At 46.3% G+C, this 21,713-nt stretch overlaps 1 protein-coding gene across 2 annotated transcripts in view; it reads left to right on the top strand.

Annotated features, from left to right (window-relative positions):
- XPNPEP3 (X-prolyl aminopeptidase 3) overlaps positions 1-21,713 on the top strand; it is a 173,174-nt gene that overhangs the window by 107,155 nt on the left and 44,306 nt on the right. For both annotated transcript variants that reach the window (XM_069231141.1, XM_069231142.1), the window contains exon 7: positions 10,386-10,471. In XM_069231141.1, the coding sequence (XP_069087242.1) occupies positions 10,386-10,471 (86 nt within the window). The remainder of the gene's footprint in view (positions 1-10,385; positions 10,472-21,713) is intronic.

The raw sequence follows: 21,713 nt of genomic DNA, 5'->3' as shown, positions 1-21,713 counted from the left end.
CATGGCTGCGGAGCGCGCTCCGCAGCCATGAGGATTCTGACCCCCCCTACCGCCATCCTGTTCATGGCGGGAAAGTCGCCATGAACAGGATGGCGGTAGGGGGGGGTCGCGGGGCCCCTGGGGGCCCCTGCCGTGCCCATGCCAATGGCATGGGCACGGCAGGGGCCCCCGTAAGAGGGCCCCGCAAAGTATTTCAGTGTCTGCCTTGCAGACACTGAAATACGCGACGGGTGCCACTGCACCCGTCGCACCTTCCCACTCCGCCGGCTCGATTACGAGCCGGCATTCTCGTGGGAAGGTCGTTTTCCCCTGGGCTGGCGGGCGGTTTTTCAGCAACCGCCCGCCAGCCCAGGGGAAAACTTGTAATACCCGCCGCGGTCTTTTGACCGCGGCGCGGTATTTTGGAGGGCGGCATCCTGGCGGGCGGCCTCCGCCGCCCGCCAGGGTCATAATGAGGCCCTATGTCTCTCCCTCACCCTTATTAATCCAAAGTTAAATACTGTTCAGTCAGGGGAAGGGCTAGAGCTATTCTAAGCCACTTCAGTGGTCAGCTGCTGGGGCAATATCCAGGTGCTCAAATTTGCCCCCCGTTTCCCTCTGGTTGTCTTGCGATCACGTTTCTCTTGGTCTTACATATTCTAAGACAAGCAAGTCATCTGCTGTAGCCCATCACCTCTGCAGCTCTGCGAGTAGACCACAACTCTCTTTATTAGCTGGGTCACAGGGCAGACACATTTCTTTCAGTTTCCAAACCTGCATCACCGCTTTCTGCTACCTAGTCAGTAACCAGACGGTCACTTGTTTGCCCATGATAGCCAAATCTACCCAAGGCTGGAGCTGCACCAAAGCTCTGAGAAAGCATGTTCTCCTGAGAGCTCAGGCCAAAAGAGATTTTTAAGACTTTGAAAACAATTAACACTGACTGCCTGTTCTAATGAGATGGATTCCTAGCAACCAGTGGTTGGTAGCCCTTCCCAAGTCTTCCTTGGCACAATTAGAAAGATCCATGAGGATATCAGATTGAAAGTTACTAGTGAGTCCACTGAATCTCACTGTATAACAAGTGTAACTTTATTTACTCTAATGTTTGAAAAATGTCAGCAATGTTGTTTGTCAGATTTGAAAGATCTTTTGGGTATAAGTAAGGTAGTGGTGTCCCTTTCTGATGGTCTGTTTTCATAGGCTCCCTTTTCTGTAATAATGAGAAGTAGCTCTGCTTCTTTTCAACTTAGTCAACTCATCTTTTAGTATAGAGACAGTTCCTGTGGAATTTAAGGGAGAAAAAGTATGCTCTCTGATTAAACATCACTGGATACCAAACATCCAGCCCTTTCAGTCCTATTTCCTTACTTCTAAACCCTGCAAAATTATTAGGTAAAGGTTTAACTCTGCGGATTCATCATTATGTGGAGGCTAATTGATAACTTGATGATTTCCACACATGCTTTATGTTTGGAATGAGAGTGGAGGTGGTGGAGATTTCTGTTATTGACAAACGAAAGATCACTGCAGCGTCAGCCTACTGATCTTGTTGGCTCTATCCACTGTGTTCAACACTGTTGACTGGCAGCTAAGTGCCCAGTATTTTTCAGAATGTGGAATTTAAGTCGAATTACGTAGTGTCAACCTTTCTTTACAGACATTACTTGAGCGGTTCAGCTTGCCTCTTTCATTTCTGAACTAAAACCAGTTCACTCAGGGGTTCTGCAGCACTGGTCAATTTCACCCCTGCAGACAATTCTCAGTAACTTTATGGCTTGCAAGAGCAAAACTTCCTCCAAATAGCCAATAATAACTCCCACAGTGCTCAACGGTGTCTGAGAATGAATTAAAAGGATTTTTTTCATCATTCAATCCAAAATAAAACAGAAGTAATAATTACGCAAATCCATCCCAATAGTTGTGAAGGCATCCTTAGGCCAGAATCCCTAGAAGCACATTGCCTTCTATGTTTGTAGTTAATAGGTGCTAGGGTTTGTGCTAAAAGACCTGGCGGACGCAGTCTAGTCCCTTAACCCCTTCCCCGCCACGGACGTAATGGTTACGTCCATGGCAGCGCCCGTGTGGCGCCATGGACGTAACCATTACGTCCTGAATGCTTCCCTCGGGAGAAGCGCTAGCGCTCCTCCCGAGGGACGCCGCCCCACCCCCCCAGGTCAGGGCTGACCGGGGAATCCCTTCCCCTTCCACCCCCGACCCCCCCCACCCCCCCCCTGTGACGTCAGCGCGCGAGCGCGCGCTGATTTGTCACAGGGGCCTCCCTAGTCGCGCTGGAAGCTCTGCTTCCAGCGCGATTGAAAAAGAAATGCTTTTGCATTTCTTTTTCAATCACTTGGGAGGCCCGGAGGGGCTTCAAAGGGAAGGAAAAGTATTTCCTTCCCTTTGAAGTCCCTCCGAGGGTTTCAAAAGCCGGATTGCTTGCAATCCGGCTTTTGAAACCCCACTAGACACCAGGGATTTTTTTTTTTCTTCATTGAAATTGACAAAAGGGAGCGACCCCTTGGGCAAGGGTCGCTCCCAGGGGGGGCATTTTTTTGAAAAGGCCTTTTCTGCCCCCCCTGGGGGCAGATCGGCCTTACTAGGCCGATCTGCCCCCAGGGGGGGCAGAAACCTCTAGGCACCAGGGACCATTTTTTTTTTTTTTTTGGTTCATTTTTTTTTATTGAGGTGGGGAGCGACCCCTTAGGCAAGGGTCGCTCCCCTTGGGGGAAAATTATATTTTGGCCATTTCTGCCCCCCTTGGGGGCAGATTGGCCTATTTTGATGAGGCCAATCTGCCCCCAAGGGGGGTAGAAACCACTAGACACCAGGGTTTTTTTTATTTTTATTATTGTTATTGACAAAAGGGAGCGACCCCTTGGGCAAGGGTCGCTCCCAGGGGGGGCATATTTTCGGGAAGGCCTTTTCTGCCCCCCCTGGGGGCAGATCGGCCTACTATTAGGCCGATCTGCCCCCAGGGGGGGCAGAAACCTCTAGGCACCAGGGACCTTTTTTTTTTTTTGGTGGGGAGCGACCCCTTAGGCAAGGGTCGCTCCCCTTGGGGGAAAATTATATTTTGGCCATTTCTGCCTCCCTTGGGGGCAGATTGGCCTATTTTGATGAGGCCAATCTGCCCCCAAGGGGGGTAGAAACCACTAGACACCAGGGAGTTTTTTCTTTGCGTGAATTTCACGCAAAGGGAGCGACCCCTTAGGCAAGGGTCGCTCCCTGGGGGGGAGGGCAATTTATTTTAGGCCATTTCTGCCCCCCCTGGGGGCAGATCGGCCTATTATTAGGCCGATCTGCCCCCAGGGGGGGAAGAAACCTCTAGGCGCCAGGGCAATTTTTTTTTGTGTGTTTTTTTTTTTTTGTTCTTTCTTTTTTTTAGAGATGGGGAGCGACCCATCAGGCAAGGGTCGCTCCCCTGGGGGGCAAATTGTATTTAGACCATTTCTGCCCCCCTGGGGGCAGATTGGCCGATTTTAGGTCAATCTGCCCCCAAGGGGGCAGAAACCACTAGGCACCGGGGATTTGTTTTTTGGCGCCAATGTCACGCAGGGGGAGCGACCCCGTAGGCAAGGGTCGCTCCCGGGGGGCGGGGGGTGGGGGTTGGGGGGGCAAATTTATTTTAGGCCATTTCTGCCCCCCCGGGGGACAGATCGGCCTATTATTAGGCCGAACTGCCCCCGGGGGGGGGGGCAGAACACTCTAGGCGCCAGGGCAATTTTTTTTTTGTGTGTTTTTTTTTTGTTGTTTCTTTTTTTAGAGATGGGGAGCGACCCATCAGGCAAGGGTCGCTCCCCTGGGGGGGCAAATTGTATTTAGACCATTTCTGCACCCCTGGGGGCAGATTGGCCAATTTTAGGTCAATCTGCCCCCAAGGGGGCAGAAACCACTAGGCACCGGGGATTTGTTTTTTGGCACCAATGTCACGCAGGGGGAGCGACCCCGTAGGCAAGGGTCGCTCCCGGGGGGGGGGTGGGGGTTGGGGGGGCAAATTTATTTTAGGCCATTTCTGCCCCCCCGGGGGACAGATCGGCCTATTATTAGGCCGAACTGCCCCCGGGGGGGGGGGGGGCAGAACACTCTAGGCGCCAGGGCAATTTTTTTTTTGTGTGTTTTTTTTTTTTGTTGTTTCTTTTTTTAGAGATGGGGAGTGACCCATCAGGCAAGGGTCGCTCCCCTGGGGGGGCAAATTGTATTTAGACCATTTCTGCCCCCCTGGGGGCAGATTGGCCAATTTTAGGTCAATCTGCCCCCAAGGGGGCAGAAACCACTAGGCACCGGGGATTTGTTTTTTGGCGCCAATGTGACGCAGGGGGAGCGACCCCGTAGGCAAGGGTCGCTCCCGGGGGGGGGGGTGGGTGTTGGGGGGGCAAATTTATTTTAGGCCATTTCTGCCCCCCCGGGGGGCAGATCGGCCTATTATTAGGCCGATCTGCCCCCGGGGGGGGGGGGGGGGCAGAAACCTCTAGGCGCCAGGGGAATTTTTCATTTTTTTCTTTTTTTTTTTTTTTTTTTTTAGAGATGGGGAGCGACCCATCAGGCAAAAGTCGCTCCCCTGGGGGACAAATTATATTTAGGCCATTTCTGCCCCCCTTGGGGGCAGATTGGCTGAGTTTAGGTCAACCTGCCCCCAAGGGGGCAGAAACCACTAGGCACCGGGGATTTGTTTTTTGGTGCCAATGTCACGCAGGGGGAGCGACCCCGTAGGCAAGGGTCGCTCCCGGCGGGGGAGGGTGGGGGTTGGGGGGGCAAATTTATTTTAGGCCATTTCTGCCCCCCCCCCTGGGGCCGGCTGAGCTACAGGCCAAACACCACAGGTAGGCACCTTGCAAAAAACACCTCTGTTTTCTGTGAAAAAATATGTTGTGTCCACGTTGTGTTTTGGGCCATTTCCTTTTGTGGGCGCTAGGCCTACCCACAGAAGTGATGTACCATTTTTATCGAGAGACTTAGGGGAACGCTGGGTGGAAGGAAATTTGTGGCTCCTCTCAGATTCCAGAACTTTCTGTCACCGAAATGAGAGGAAAAAGTGTTTTTTGGGCCAAATTTTGATGTTTGCAAAGGATTCTGGGTAACATAACCTGGTCTGAGCCCCGCAAGTCACCCCATCTTGGATTCCCCTGGGTTTCTAGTTTTCAAAAATGCACTGGTTTGCTAGGTTTCCTCAGGTGTCGGCTGAGCTACAGGCCAAAATCCACAGGTAGGCACTGCTTTTTATAAAAAAATGTGATGTGTCCACGTTGTGTTTTGGGCCCTTTCCTTTCGTGGGCGCTAGTCCTACCCACACAAGTGATGTATCATTTTTATCGGGAGACTTGGGGGAACGCTGGGTAGAAGGAAATTTGTGGCTCCTCTCAGATTCCAGAACTTTCTGCCACAGAAATGTGAGTAACATGTGTATTTTTAGCCAAATTTTGAGGTTTGCAAAGGATTCTGGGTAACAGAACCTGGTCCGAGCCCCGCAAGTCACCCCTCCTTGGATTCCCCTAGGTCTCTAGTTTTCAGAAATGCACAGGTTTGGTAGGTTTCCCTAGGTGCCGGCTGAGCTAGAGGCCAAAATCTACAGGTAGGCACTTCGCAAAAAACACCTCTGTTTTTTTCCAAAATTTAGGATGTGTCCACGTTGCGCTTTGGGGTGTTTCCTGTCGCCGGCGCTAGGCCTACCCACGCAAGTGAGGTATCATTTTTATCGGGAGACTTGGGGGAACGCTGGGTGGAAGGAAATTTGTAGCTCCTCTCAGATTCCAGAACTTTCTGCCACAGAAATGTGAGGGACATGTGTTTTTTTAGCCAAATTTTGAGGTTTGCAAAGGATTCTGGGTAACAGAACCTGGTCCGAGCCACACAAGTCACCCCTCCTTGGATTCCCCTAGGTCTCTAGTTTTCAGAAATGCATAGGTTTGGTAGGTTTCCCTAGGTGGCGGCTGAGCTAGAGGCCAAAATCTACAGGTAGTCACTTTGCTAAAAACAGCTCTGTTTTCTGTGATATGTCCACGTTGTGTTTTGGGGCATATCCTGTCGCGGGCGCTAGTCCTACCCACACAAGTGAGGTATCATTTTTATCGGGAGACGTGGGGGAACGCTGGGTGGAAGGAAATTTGTGGCTCCTCTCAGATTCCAGAACTTTCTGCCACAGAAATTTGAGGAACATGTGTTTTTTTAGCCAAATTTTGAGGTTTGCAAAGGATTCTGGGTAACAGAACCTGGTCCGATCCCCGCAAGTCACCCCTCCTTGGATCCCCCTAGGTCTCTAGTTTTCAGAAATGCATAGGTTTGGTAGGTTTCCCTAGGTGGCGGCTGAGCTAGAGGCCAAAATCTACAGGTAGTCACTTTGCTAAAAACAGCTCTGTTTTCTGTGATATGTCCACGTTGTGTTTTGGGGCATATCCTGTCGCGGGCGCTAGGCCTACCCACACAAGTGAGGTATCATTTTTATCGGGAGACGTGGGGGAACGCTAGGTGGAAGGAAATTCGTGGCTCCTCTCAGATTCCAGAACTTTCTGCCACAGAAATGTGAGTAACATGTGTATTTTTAGCCAAATTTTGAGGTTTGCAAAGGATTCTGGGTAACAGAACCTGGTCCGAGCCCCGCAAGTCACCCCTCCTTGGATTCCCCTAGGTCTCTAGTTTTCAGAAATGCACAGGTTTGGTAGCTTTCCCTAGGTGCCGGCTGAGCTAGAGGCCAAAATCTACAGGTAGGCACTTCGCAAAAAACACCTCTGTTTTTTTCCAAAATTTAGGATGTGTCCACGTTGCGCTTTGGGGTGGTTCCTGTCGCCGGCGCTAGGCCTACCCACGCAAGTGAGGTATCATTTTTATCGGGAGACTTGGGGGAACGCTGGGTGGAAGGAAATTTGTAGCTTCTCTCAGATTCCAGAACTTTCTGCCACAGAAATGTGAGGGACATGTGTTTTTTTAGCCACATTTTGAGGTTTGCAAAGGATTCTGGGTAACAGAACCTGGTCCGAGCCCCGCAAGTCACCCCTCCTTGGATTCCCCTAGGTCTCTAGTTTTCAGAAATGCACAGGTTTGGTAGGTTTCCCTAGGTGCCGGCTGAGCTAGAGGCCAAAATCTACAGGTAGGCACTTCGCAAAAAACACCTCTGTTTTTTTCCAAAATTTAGGATGTGTCCACGTTGCGCTTTGGGGTGTTTCCTGTCGCCGGCGCTAGGCCTACCCACGCAAGTGAGGTATCATTTTTATCGGGAGACTTGGGGGAACGCTGGGTGGAAGGAAATTTGTAGCTCCTCTCAGATTCCAGAACTTTCTGCCACAGAAATGTGAGGAACATGTGTTTTTTTAGCCAAATTTTGAGGTTTGCAAAGGATTCTGGGTAACCGAACCTGGTCCGAGCCACACAAGTCACCCCTCCTTGGATTCCCCTAGGTCTCTAGTTTTCAGAAATGCACAGGTTTGGTAGGTTTCCCTAGGTGGCGGCTGAGCTAGAGGCCAAAATCTACAGGTAGTCACTTTGCTAAAAACAGCTCTGTTTTCTGTGATGTGTCCAGGTTGTGTTTTGGGGCATATCCTGTCGCGGGCGCTAGGCCTACCCACACAAGTGAGGTATCATTTTTATCGGGAGACGTGGGGGAATGCTGGGTGGAAGGAAATTTGTCGCTCCTCTCAGATTCCAGAACTTTCTGCCACAGAAATGTGAGGAACATGTGTTTTTTTAGCCAAATTTTGAGGTTTGCAAAGGATTCTGGGTAACAGAACCTGGTCCGAGCCACACAAGTCACCCCTCCTTGGATTCCCCTAGGTCTCTAGTTTTCAGAAATGCACAGGTTTGGTAGGTTTCCCTAGGTGGCGGCTGAGCTAGAGGCCAAAATCTACAGGTAGTCACTTTGCTAAAAACAGCTCTGTTTTCTGTGATGTGTCCACGTTGTGTTTTGGGGCATATCCTGTCGCGGGCGCTAGGCCGACCCAAACAAGTGAGGTATCATTTTTATCGGGAGACTTGGGGGAACATAGAATAGCAAAACAAGTGTTATTGCCCCTTGTCTTTCTCTACATTTATTCCTTCCAAATATAGGGGTGTGTGTAAAAAAGACATCTATTTGAGAAATTCCATGTAATTCACGTGCTACTATGGTCACCCCGGAATTCAGAGATGTGCAAATAACCACTGCTCCTCAACACCTTATCTTGTGCCCTTTTTGGAAATGCAAAGGTTTTCTTGATAGCTATTTTTTACTCCTTATATTTCAGCAAATGAATTACTGTATACCCGGTATAGAATGAAAACGCACTGCAGGGTGCAGCTCATTTATTGGCTCTGGGTTCCTCGGGTTCTTGATGAACCTACAAACCCTATATATCCCCGCAACCAGAGGAGTCCAGCAGACGTAACGGTATATTGCTTTCGATAATCTGACATTGCAGGGAAAAGTTGCAGAGTAAAAAGTAGAGAAAAATTGATGTTTTTTTCACCTCAATTTCAATATTTTTCTTTTTCAGCTGTTATTTTCTGTAGGAAACCCTTGTAGGATCTACACAAATGACCCCTTGCTGAATTCAGAATTTTGTCTACTTTTCAGAAATGTTTAGGTTTCTGGGATCCAGCATTGGTTTCATGACCATTCCTGTCACTGACTGGAAGGAGGCTGAAAGCACAAAAAATTGCACAAATGGGGTATGCCCCAGTAAAATGCCAAAATTGTGTTGAAAAATTGGGTTTTCGGATTCAAGTCTGCCTGTTCCTGAAAGCTGGGAAGCTGCTGAGTTTAGCACCGCAAACCCTTTGTTGATGCCATTTTTAGGGGAAAAACCACAAGCCTTCTTCTGCAGCCACTTTTTCCAATTTTTTTGAAAAAAACAAAATTTTCCCTGTATTTTGGCCAATTTCTTGGCCTCTTTCAAGGGAACCCACAAAGTCTGGGTACCTCCAGAATCCCTAGGATGTTGGAAAAAAAGGACGCAAATTTGGCTTGGTTAGCTTATGTGGACAAAAAGTTATGCGGGCCTAAGCGCGAACTGCCCCAAATAGGCAAAAAAAGGCCTGGCACAGGAGGGGGAAAAGGCCTGGCAGCGAAGTGGTTAACAGGCAAGCAGGTCTTCTGTTTCTTCAGCCAGGTGACATACGCTCAGTCTGGACAGTGGGTAGCAGTCTGGTAGATGTCCTGTAGACTTCTTCCTGCACTGATCTACATGCCTTCTCGAGGTCTCCTTGTCTTTGTGATGAAGTAGAGGAAAATACTGCTTGAGGGGGAGGAGGATGTAAATATACTATTGAGTCACCAAGGTGGCATATTTGAGCCAACCATGTTCTGTAACATTTAAATGTTTGAAGGCTTCTCTAGTTTTGTAGGAACTTTCTGTTGCTGGCCAATTTAATTGGCTTTCTGTCTGTAAGTTAAGACCACTTCAGTTTGGCTTAGGTGTGATGCATATTGGCCTCTGTCTGAAAGGCAGAGTCTGTGTTTCATTAAGGCAGGGGTATCCTACTCTAGTGACAAAGTGAAATGGCCTGGTCACCTCCCCCATCCACCAGTTAAATGGATGGTAGTGGGATAGGAAGAGTATATGTACAGTCTGGGATTACCCAAATGGACATGACCATCCCAGTACAAAGAAAACCAACATTTAAGACATTATGTACAGATGAAGTTCAGTGGGTCCTAGCCCTCTCAAGTCTTTTAGTAAGCCAGACATCCCAAAACAGACAGTATGTATCGTTCCTATATGCCCATATATGATGAGCCCAGATATTCCAGTTATGGTGACTGAAGAATCATTGTACAGGGGGGAGAGCAGATAGAGAGTTTCATCACAGGGATCCATGTAAAAAGTCCAGTTGTTCTGGCTCGAATCTCACTGCAGCCATAGTCAGTCACTACATGGACTGTGTTGAGATGGTGGCCGCTACTCTTACTCAGATTGAGGGCTACACTTTTGGTTTTTGCCTGACATCAGTGCCCTGCTGTTGAGGTTGGACAAAATGTAAAACACACAGAGCACCTCTTGTGGGCTTGCATGATTAATGAGCTCACTGGGGTAAAACATCAGAAAACATTCAAGGTTAGGGCAGCACAGCTTTCCAGAATCATGCTGCAGACTATCATTCAAGCATGGGCACCCACACACTGCTCAGCTAATTCAGCTCCATCCTCACCTACATTATCCCTGCTCTTCAAGGACAAGGAACCCTCACAGGACTCAGCCAGTGCCAATAAACATTGACATGGAACTCTAGTACTGGGACTTCATGCAGCTCTTAGGAAATATTTATTTCTCCTGGCCACTTCCACTGCTGACAGCCATTTCAATACATCAGCCCACATATATACCTCAGTCAGCCCCTTACATTTCCAGTACTGAGAATGACACACAGCTGTGCCAATTCACCCTACTCCTGTTTTAAGGTGAGAGTCACAACACCCTCTTCCCTGTCTCCCATTGCAGGACGGTGAGATGGTGCTTCTGGATGGGGGCTGCGAGGCTTCCTGTTACGTGAGTGACATCACTCGCACCTGGCCAGTGAATGGCAGGTAAGTGACTGGGGTTGTGGTGAGAGAGGGAAGACGAAGGAAGTTGTGAGGACAGATGTTGGGAGTGTTTATGCTTTCTGGATGAAGTTTCTATCCTCCAGTCTGTTCACTTTAGTGCAACTCACATAGTAGTTACCATCTCACTGTAGTGCAACACACACAGCTCATACCACCTCCTATACACCTTAGTAGTTTTGCCATACCCCTCATGCTTATTTTCATATAAGGGCACACAGATTTCACATATTTTCACTTATGTCTAGTTTACATTGCACATACCGCCATACCAGATGGTGACAGTTGGTGTATTCTTTTGGGGGGATCCCAGAGGGACAGCTCCATTTAGTGGATTTGCTTGACCATCTTGAGATCAAGTATAAGTTGATGGTTCCATGGACACTTTGTGCCTTATTTAGAGAGTGGCGGACGGGTTACTACGTCACAAACATGATGGATAGCCCGTCCGCCGTATTGATTTCCATAGCATATAATGGAATCGTAATACGGCAGACGGGATATCCGTCACATTTGTGACTGAATAACCCCATCCGACAAACTCTAAATCAGACCCTTTATTTGAGTAACTATATCTGTAACCCTCAATTTACTGCAAAGAGAGAGAGGTGGGTTCTCAGCATCGTGCTCTATGTATTCTAGTTTTATTTTCCATGTCCCCCTCCCCTTATGTGTGTATTATCCCTGCAGATGTACTACTTGAATCTTCGAATACCGTGGTGTTAAAGTCGGGAGCGCTCACAGTGTTTGGTTGGTTGCACTACTCTCAGAGCATGATGCGTGGACAACTGTGGGATGAAGCACCACGACTGCCCAAAGTGCTTGCCACTAGTTGGATGGGGGTTCTTCAATTTGATGTGTAATATGAGGAAAAGCTGTCCTTGTTTCATGCAGGTACTTCATCCACTTTGGCTCATTCTGGGAACTCTGTGCTGCTGCTGATCTCAGCGTTTCCACACCATCGGCCCCACAGCTGCTTCCTCCATGTTGAAGTGCTTAAAATCACACACAGAGAAATGCTGCAGAACCTGCATAGCTCAAAGGGAGAGAAGAGGATGGGACTCAGTCAACACCTCTTACATCTCCTCTCTATCAAAAGCATAGAGAGAAGGATATTAAGTGTCTGGGGGCTTTTAAGCCTTGACAACAAGGCTCATTCTCCCAAATTCCCTAATAGACTAGTTTGGGACCCATGCAAAAGATGGCACATTTGTGGTCTTCTGTTTCTGTGACTGAACAAGAAGCTTTTCAGCAAAGTGAACATACTCAGTGGTCATTTCCCTCTTCTCTCAGTCCTGCAGTTAGAATTGTACCTAAATAACTAACAATGAATGCAGCTCTGGCAGACTGCAGTTCTCAGCCTATGACCACCACAGCAGCGGATTTAGATTCCTGGAGTCGGCATGCAGTCCACACATCCTTAGATCGGTGACTTCCTCTGGTCGAGCTCTGTGTGGAACCATGTGCTCTGATTTCAGAAAACTTTGGAACACTGTGCGATCATTTTCATGCCTTGGCCTACAAGAAGAACTTGGTAGCTGGCTACTCCTTCTTTCTATTTAATTGAACATTTTTTGGGGCAAAAAAGATGAGATGTACTGTTCTCCTTTTTACTTCCATTTGAGGAGACACCAGGAGGTCAGTACTGTCTAGCACTTGGAGTACTCCTGAACGAACAATTTCCTAGCTATTAAGCAGGAAAGTGCCAATTCTGTTAAGGACACGGAGGCAAAGGTTATGCTTCAGCTTTCTCCATTTTATTGCTCAGCAGCACATAAACTTCAAACAAATAAACCAATGTGAGGGACTGCAAATCCTAAGAGTTCCAGGAGGTTCAGCAGTCCACCAATTAGGCAGCCCAGGCACACAATGAAACCCTCTTCGAGAAAAGCACTTTATCTTTCTAACCATTGCAATGAAATCAACATAACATAACAGAATACATGACCATCTATATTCAGATTACCACCTGAAAATCCAGAGCCAATTACATGCCTATCCCAACATATTCACAAGCGTACCAGCTTGATGGTGGGAAGAAATAATCAATTTCCCTTTGGGTGGGATAATCTTCGCCTCTGTGTCCTTAATAGAATTGAAACTTTTCTTCACAATAGGTAGGATATTTTTCATTTTGTTGTGGAGGCTTCAGGTTATGCTTGTTGAAAGCTCACTCAACGCCATGATTTGCAGTATCCATAATGGGTTTAAAGTAAAAGTATTTAAAAGTAGAGTCCGAAGACCAGTCTTGTGCCCTGCAGCTATCCATCAACCAGCCTCCCACCTTAAAGGCCTTTAAAGCCAGCTCTCCTGTGGTTGAATGTGACCCAAAGATAATGATATCAATGCCTGCCTCAGACATCACCCAACGAATTCATCTGGCAATCAAGTGAGGAGTAAGTGGTTTAACTGTTTTTGTTCTGTGAAATCAACAACGGCTGGGCACCTGCCAGTCTGACCTCCTCCGTGAGGGCCTCATAAGTCTGAGTACATCTTGCCACACAGAGCTTGGGATGATCCGGAAAGGAGGGGTATTGAACTATCCTAATTGTGGTCTTGGTGTTTTGAGATACTGTAAAAGTAATGCCCACAGGCGTACAAACCCTGGAAGACAAATTCATAGCCTTCACATCTGACACCCACTTGCAAGAGAGCAAACATAAAAACATTGCTAACATACCTGTAAACTGCTTCCAAGACAGATAAATATTATCCAACCATGACAGAGTCGCCAAATTTATGTCCTATAAGCAAGAGTATCGACACAGGGTGGTTTGGAGAGGTGTATACATCTTAATAACTTACAGATCAGGGTATGCTCCCCACTGGGACCTCATGCCACTGTTCATGGCCAGAAGAGATTGCTGATCTAAGCATGTTGATTGCATGGTAGGCCAGCCCCTTTTGAGAAACCTCTGACAAACAATTCAAAACATGCACTAAATCTGCCCATTCGGGATCCAGATTCCATCCCGGGCACCACTGACCCATAGGAGCCAAGCAGAGCCATACTGTAAAGTAGTGAAATCTGCTGACGCTCTCTGAGCTATGAAGCTTTCTCAGAAAGGCCTGGGATCCCCCAGTAGCCTTGTAATCTTCCATGCCATGAGATGGAGAGCACCATCCAGGACAAGCTTGTGCGAGAGGCACTCGCCATTTGTCACCATGGACTGACTGGGAAAATCATGTTGGAAATCGTGTTCATACAAAGCTCCAGAAGAACTCGAGATCCCGCTTGAGATCTCCAAATCAGTCCCCAGAATCAAGGATGGGGTCTGGCTCCAGACCTAAGCGGAGACCCTGGTTATCATTGAAAAGGGTGAGAATGTGTACCCCCACAAATTTGACACCAATCTTACATGAAATTGTATGTCACTATTGCCAGGGGATCTGGCCTCTAGCTGAAGAAGAGTGTAAGCTGATGGTCTAGGTAGAATGCAGAAAGGAGAGACAAACGTCTTTGCTGTTGTGCACCTCTACCCCTTCCTTATCAGTGACAACTTCTTGTGAGGAAGTTAGTGGAACTATTGAATTGAGACTATGACAAAGCCTGTGGAACAGGTTGATTGAGTGGGAATGAACTCTGATTTCTGTTTGTTGATATTGAAGCCCAAGCTCTGAAAGATGGATTGAGACAAATCCAGATGCTGAAGAAGGGATGTAGGATCCTGGTGAAGGATCAGAATGTTGTCCTGGTAAATGATTAATCTGATGCCCCTGAAATGCAGAACTTCCACAGGCCACATGACCTTGGTGAAGCACCAAGGGACCAATGAGAGCTCAAAGGGAAGGGCTATAAACTCGTAAACCTGACTGTCCTAGGTGAATTGCAAGAACCTGCGGTGAGGGGGAGATTGGTATGGTGAAATATGCGTCTTTGAATTCCAGCCTCACTATTCAATTGTTCAACAGAAAAATATCCCACAAAAGGAGATCCTCTAGCTTGAAATTAAGGTACACTAACCATTGGTTGGACTCCTGTAGGTTGATCACCAGTTGCACTCCCTGGCCTTTTTCCTCAACTAGGAACCAATTTACAGAGGAACCGGCAGGGGTCTAATTTTGTAGAAGTTATGGCTTTTTTGTTTAAGAAAGAACTTACCTCCTGGGAGATGAGAATACTGGCTGCCACTGAATGGCCTGTAGAACAAGGCTGATGGGCCTAAACTGGAATTCTGTAGAACTCTATGTGGATACCTGAACCGGTTCACAGCACTCATGTGTCCTCAGTCTCCTCCCTCCAAATGTGAAGGAATAGACCCAGTCGGCCTCCCACATTTGGTAGGAAAGAAGGGATACGTATTACCTGAGGTGCCACCATGGGTGTTAGCTGCTTCATGGATGCTGCCCGGTTTCCGCAACCTCTGCCCTAGGTTGGGAAGAAACTACCAAACCGCTTCTGGTCTTGATACTGGAATTGTTGTCAGCTGCAGCCTGTAAATCTCTGGTAGGTGGGGAGAAGGAACAGCCAGAAGAGCTCCCCCTGACAGACCCTCCAAAAACAAGTTTGCAGAACACTCATTTCATGGTCTGTTGGACCCTGTCCAACAAAGAAAATTGTGACAAACTTGCTCTGCTCCATTATAAATGGGCCCCTAAAGAGATCCCCATTGGCTGCCGAATCGGCTTCTGAGTTATATAGCTTCCCTAACTTGGGATCTTTTTTAATGAGAAGGGAGGGACCATCTTCTTTCTGATGAAAGAGGACAATTCGAATGTATCCAGGAAGCATATAAGCCCTTTGTGCCCAGCCTGACAAAATTTCATGGGGAATCAAACGGCCTGTGTTTTTGGCCTCTTTGGCCATATCCAGTATTTTAGGTAAGGGACCTAGAAAGCCCAGTAATTTATCCGGGCAGGCTTTCCTGGAGCGATCTAGCCCTTTCTTGGGTCTTTCACAAATCTGGTGATAAAAGTGGCCATTTGTCATCAATCTCTGGTGTCAGGGCAACCTTCCTGTTGCGGCATGAGGAAGGACATTCTGCCCTATGTCGGCCTCTAACTCTTTGCTACTCTAGGGCCTGGGACCCAATCTGCCGAATCAGGGTGATAGATATCATCTGAGTCCAACATGCCTTCAGTATCATGAGCCCCTGAGGCATTGTCATTACAAGGGTTATCCACCCTGAGACGCTTGGGACCGGCACCCAGTATTCAGGGTCTACTAGGCCCCTGCTTGGTATAGGAGTTGTCATCGGAGGCCTGCATTCCTAAGCCTTCCCTATTGTATTAGTCCCCAAAGTGTACCCCCTTGTCATCCATGGGAGTAAGCCCAGGTAGACTAGAATCAATAGAATGCAAAGGGGTGGAAGCTTGGCATTTCAGGAATGTTTACTTGAGCCGTGCAAGGGTGTCGGGGTGAGGAAGGACCCATGGGCCTTGGCGCCTATTTAGTTTTTAGCTCTGCCTGAGTTGTCCGCCGTGAAAGGCTCCTGAGGCTGCCATTGTGCCACTGCTTCCCACTGCTATGCTGAGCAGCCACCATCAAAATCTGCCTGATTAGAGGCTTAGTGGCACTATGGCATCCACAGAGTCCACAAATAATCATCTGTGGAAACTGACCCTCCCTGAAACTAGTTTGGTTCCCATTCATTCTACCTGCCATGGTTTATAAGGGGTAATAAACACCTTAAAGCAAAAATTAGAAAGGATGAGATCAGAGGCTTGCCTGATATGTGAGCAGAGCCTCACCATGTCAAAGCACCATAATGTCGCCTGAAGCATTAATCAAATTCCCCTTAATCAAACAATATCTGCAGAGACCCAGCACTCCAGTTTATAGTCCCGCTGTAGCATTCAGACGTATCGCTGCTAACCTGGTGTAGTCTTACAAAGTGCAACCTTAATTTGGGGGTTAACCACTGCCCGTGCTGGTACTTCTCCAATAGTATACTGGTGGGAATAGAGACTCAAGTGTGAGCGTCATCGGGATGCTAATGTCGGGACATTGGTGTCATCTAGGTGTGGACTGTGCAAACTGCAGGAGAAGCCTGCGAAGATCCAAAAACCGTGACACAGTTTGAGGAGGTGGGGAGGTGGGAACTGAGGCTAGCTTTGCCATCGGTGGGGAACGCTTTCTGCCAGCGATAAAGGAGAAAAGCTGCCAATGAGAGTGAGAAGTGAAGTGAGAAGCAGTAATGAGGGTCCAAGGCAAAGCTGAATTAAATGGCAGATAGACAAAGAATGTGACCCAGTAAATATAACAAGCTGAAGGCATAAAGCCTCAGTAGAATACCACAATTCCCTTTAAAATCCCCAACTTGCAATAGCCCACTGATAAATCAAATTCAAGGAAAACACTTATCTGTCTGCTGAGCAGCAAAGAAAGAAGGAGTTATTTTCCTTCAAGGTGATTTTTATGGTGTCTCCGAGCTGCCTGATTGGTGGAATGTTGAACCCGCTAGGACTCTTGGGATTTGTAAACCCTTGTGTTTTATTTGTTTGAAGTTGATGGGCTGCTGAGCTATAAAATGGAGAATGTTAAAGCATAATCTGAAGCCTCCGGTCCTGACATAGAATCGGGGTCAAGTTCAAACATGAGAGTTGCCCAAAAGGGCTTCTGAAGCCAACAACCTAATGCAAAGGTTCCATGGCCCAATATTTGGGTACTTATATAGCCCAACACACTGAGTGAAATCCAGGACACCTGATGTTGTGCCTACACGTGCTTCCCCTACTCTCCTCAAACCTCTCCAGTGTGAAACGCATCACAGCTTCATGAAACTTGAAGACTCAAGTTGGAAGGCTTCCATCAAAAAGCACTTAGTATGATTACAGTACCACAGGATGAGATTCTCAAATAGTTAAATGGTTAAGGAGTAGCAGCCAGGTTGAGTTAACCCAACAATCAGAGCATTGTCTCCATCAGTTTGAAATTGGAACAATGTCCAAACAATGGTTTGAGGTGGATGAGACCGGAACCATGGTTTCATCTTTCTTGTAAATATTTCTGTACTATTCTACATACTAGCAGAGGAAAACTAACAGTCTAACAGCAAATCTTTATGGTACTGAGATAATAATGGGGAAGAAATTGTACTTACATCAGAAGAGCAGATGTTTGTTTTTCTGTGGATTGATGGAAACCTTCCTTGGTGGACTCCCTTCAGCGATGACACTTTAAGGTTTAGTTGGGTATTGCTGGTGTATTGATGCCTGGTGAGTCGTTGTCAAGTAACGCATCCTGCAGCAATTCTTTGTTTCGGTATATGATCACAGAAGAAAAGATACACCTCCTGGACACTTGACATCTGGTGGGCACAGGTTGGGGTGGGGTGGGGTTGGGTTTCCTTAGAGGAAACAGACTAACGGAGGTAGGAAGAAAACCAGACCAGGACAACCACATGCATGTAGAAGAACATGGAAAACCATGCTCCGAGGACAAGCATATTAAAGCTGCTATGTGATCAAGATGCACAAGCAGATCCGCCCCTTCACCTGCCATGAAGTACAAGGTGTTGTTTAACATCAGAAGAGTGACAGACTCAGCACAGCAACAAGGATGAAAAACTGATTACATGGAAAGATATTATTGTCATCAACTTGAGGTTAAAGTTGCCCATCTATCGCCTTAGTAATAGTGTTTGGTGTGGTTCTTCAATAGAGGTGCCAACACAAATGGACTCATAAACATATAGAATTAGGTATGTTGTTTGGGTTTGGCTAAGCCATTGGGGTTTCGTACAATGGTAAATTTTGCATTCAGACAGTTTTCTTTGTTGATGAGGTTGGGTTACATTTATGACAAAAGTTCTCTGCTTGCTATGTGAAGTTGTGCCACCCTCCCGTGTATACTTTCTAGACAACCCTGTGTGTTCTTCCTCTGCAAAGCTGAACAGTCATGCATGCCTGCCAGAGATGCTCCTTGTGTGTAACCTAAAAGCTGGACTCTGATGTCAAGGGGGCACACAAAGCATACCTTCTTTTGAGTGATGCTGGCTACGCCCCTCTCAACCCAGGCTATGCTTTGTTTGATGGCAGCGGCAGGCTGATTTAAAGTTAGGGGCACATGCGTTTTTCAGTTACCCCTGTGGGAAGTCTGCCTACCGGCCCTCCCTTGGAGATAATCCATTTTAATATCCATAGTTACATGCATGATAGAACATTTGAGCTGGGCTGGAAATGTCCATCACAGACAGTCCAGACTGCTCAGTCGCCTGATCCTCTACTTAAAATTAGTGTACCTGGTGGTTGGGAGAGTTATTCAACCAGTTCCTTTGTGTCAGCTCTGTTTCCCCTACCAGATTAAAACTGACTCTTCCACTGTTTCATGTGTTGTGGCCACCCCTCCTCACAATTGCAGTTCAGATGAAAGACAATATACAACATTCTTGAGCTGTCCAAATTGGTCTCAATTTCGCCACCAGGGAAAGAAGCCCACACATTTGGGAAACAGTGGTAAGAAAAAAAAAATCCTGCAGGACTGGAGGAACTCTTTCATCTTAAAAATGTCTCTGTTCGTCTACCTTGTGCCATCAGGGGAGAATAAATGATGGCATCTTGAGCCATTACTCGGTTCATCTCTATTGGCAGGAAAATATAGTTGGCTTACCCACCTGTTAAGAGGAACACAACGACTAGAAATGGAACCTCTTTTTCATTGCCAATCTCTCTCCATACTGGGCACAGGTCTGGGATCCCTGCAGGCATTCATTGCTGATTGATTTTTTAGGGCAGGAAAACCTACTTTCATACACAAGGTGGTAGGCTGCACCTACTTGGATTCTGGAAGGCCTTGCTGATGGAAGGACTGCAGTCAGGGCATCTCAAGGAACTAAGACTTCCCTTAAATCACTGTCATTTCTTCATCACCTTCAGGGCATCAGAAAGATAAGCCTGCGTCATCATTCCTCCATCTTGTGCCCTTACATTGCACCTGCTGACCTTCTTTGCTGCTTCAGAATGAAGTATAGACTCGGTCAGTTATAATAATAGTTTATGCATCATGTTTACTAAAGAACAAGAGCCCATAAGAGATACATCTGCCAACAGCAAGCTAGGACCACCAATTTTAACAGCAGAGCTGGTTTTGGAATGTCAGCACAGAGCACATCACAAGAGAAACATTCTGCAAATATGATACGTTTTTAACGCAAATAATGAACATTAACTTGGTACAAGAAGTCCCACAAATATAACACATCATCCCCTCCATCAACAGCTACAAATACTTGTAAACAATGGAACTACCGCTAGTATGAAAGTACTTAAAAAAACAAAAGCAAAAATGGAAGTTAATATCTTAAATAAACACCTAGGTATTCTGGTGAATGGCTAGTTCTGAGACTTGTACCCCCCATTTAATTATCTCCCAATGTTACAAAACTACCATCATGTACTTTAGACAGATCCATTCCAACTATGCAATTGTGTAAGTAGCATCCTCGTCTTCTCATCCACTAGTGCACAAATCCTTTGTTTTGAGGAGTCTGCTGATTTTTCAACACTGTCATCAGCATGCAAAATGTAAGCACCACCAAAATTTTATACACCACCTATACCATTCTCAACTAAGCCTCCATCAGTTTGGACACCACCCATCACTTTAATAAAATGATCAATTTTTTAACTACCTTGCACTTTTTCCAACATGAAGAAACACGTTTTTAGAAACCACCATCACACAACATAGCACTTTGAATGTCCATTCTTGAATCCAGGAGATTTATCTCCACCCAGTCCCCAGCCCAAATGTGTGTATTTTGACATACTGTTGGTAAAGATTGCTTTACTCCTGACTTCCATCTATTTCACTTGTTATCTACAATTCCTTTCTCAACCCCAAGCACAGTCGCCTATTTCAGACCGTCCTTGTATTGGCCCTTTCTACTAACCCCCTGCAATTTAAAAGTGTCATAATTAGAGAGAAAGGTTTCAATAAACCCATAGAAGTCAAAACATCACATACAAATTGCATTAATCCAAGAGTGAAAAGGAGCATGCATAAAAGTATAGTAAACCCCCTTGGAATCATATGCAACTAAAACAATAACATATCTTCTCCCAGCAGGCCACACAGATATGTGTCCCATAAAAGTGATGTTAATTTTCCCTAAGCCAACATTCAACTACATGACATGGGAGTACTGCAATGAACCTATTGCTTACCAGTTGTCTGACATTCCTCACAGAATCCTATAAACACCCTGAGTTAGCCATTCTTGGCCATAATAGTGTAAACGTGGCCTTTTTTTTGTTGAGGTAATAATACCTGTATGTCCTGCGTGAGCAAGCTCAATAATCAGGAGGCACAGTCTTACTGGCTCTCATATTACCTACTGTGACCACTGGTTTCGTGGGTAACCAGGGCAGTCTGGTTACGGAGCTCCAGCTGCATCAGTTCTAGTTATCCACCATGGCTGCTGTGAGGCCACACTCCAAAGCTTGTCAAGGAGGTGGCGTGAGTTAGACACTCAGAATTACAGTTTACACAGTAATACCAGCTAAAAAGATCAATGTCCAAGTCAGTGCTTTACTTTATAAAAGAAAAATACTTTAATATAATAAACACAAGAAAGTTATACTATACACAAAGCTAAGGTGCACATTGAAAACCTCCCTAATTTACCACTAGTTGTAGTGGTGGTTGATGTCCAACAGAATTTTAGCATGAAGTAGCTGTAATGACCTTAAGGGTTGTGTAGGCCCAGAAGGTGATAAGACCTGGTTTTCTTTGTATGTTATTTAGTTTTACATACCTGTTATTAAAGTTCCTTTCTTTTTTAAATTATTGACTTTAGATTGAAGTGAGTAAAAGTTATCTATTGTGTTATTTAGTGTTCTGAGCTTCTCATACCAACTTCTTCCCCAAACCTCCTGGGGAAAGTTGTGTTTACAATCCCTCGCTACCCTGAGAAAGTCTGATGTCTAAAAGAAACATCATGGTTATTCAGTTTTGAGTATAGCATGATTGCAGCCCTGCAATACAAGTGGTAAACATTATCTGTAAAAGATAATGTCCAATAACCCGTAACTGCCTTGGACCCAAAGAAAAGGTCTCACAATGGTGGGATACATAGCATCCAGTCTCTGGAGAAACTCGATAGCATCTAATAAAACTTAGCTGTAACAGATACCGTATACATAGGAAATAACTGAGAAGGTTCTGGGGGAATATGAAGTGCAAGAAATGAGGGAATTAGAGATAAATGTTCACTGTATTATAATATAAAAATGCTTCTCTATCAAAGGTCAGCCAGCCTGAACTCCCAACTCAGTGCTAGTATTA

This window comes from Pleurodeles waltl, chromosome 4_2 (genome assembly GCF_031143425.1).
Source record: "Pleurodeles waltl isolate 20211129_DDA chromosome 4_2, aPleWal1.hap1.20221129, whole genome shotgun sequence".
NCBI classification, from domain to species: Eukaryota; Metazoa; Chordata; class Amphibia; order Caudata; family Salamandridae; genus Pleurodeles; species Pleurodeles waltl.
This window is presented reverse-complemented; position numbering and strand designations above follow the sequence as displayed.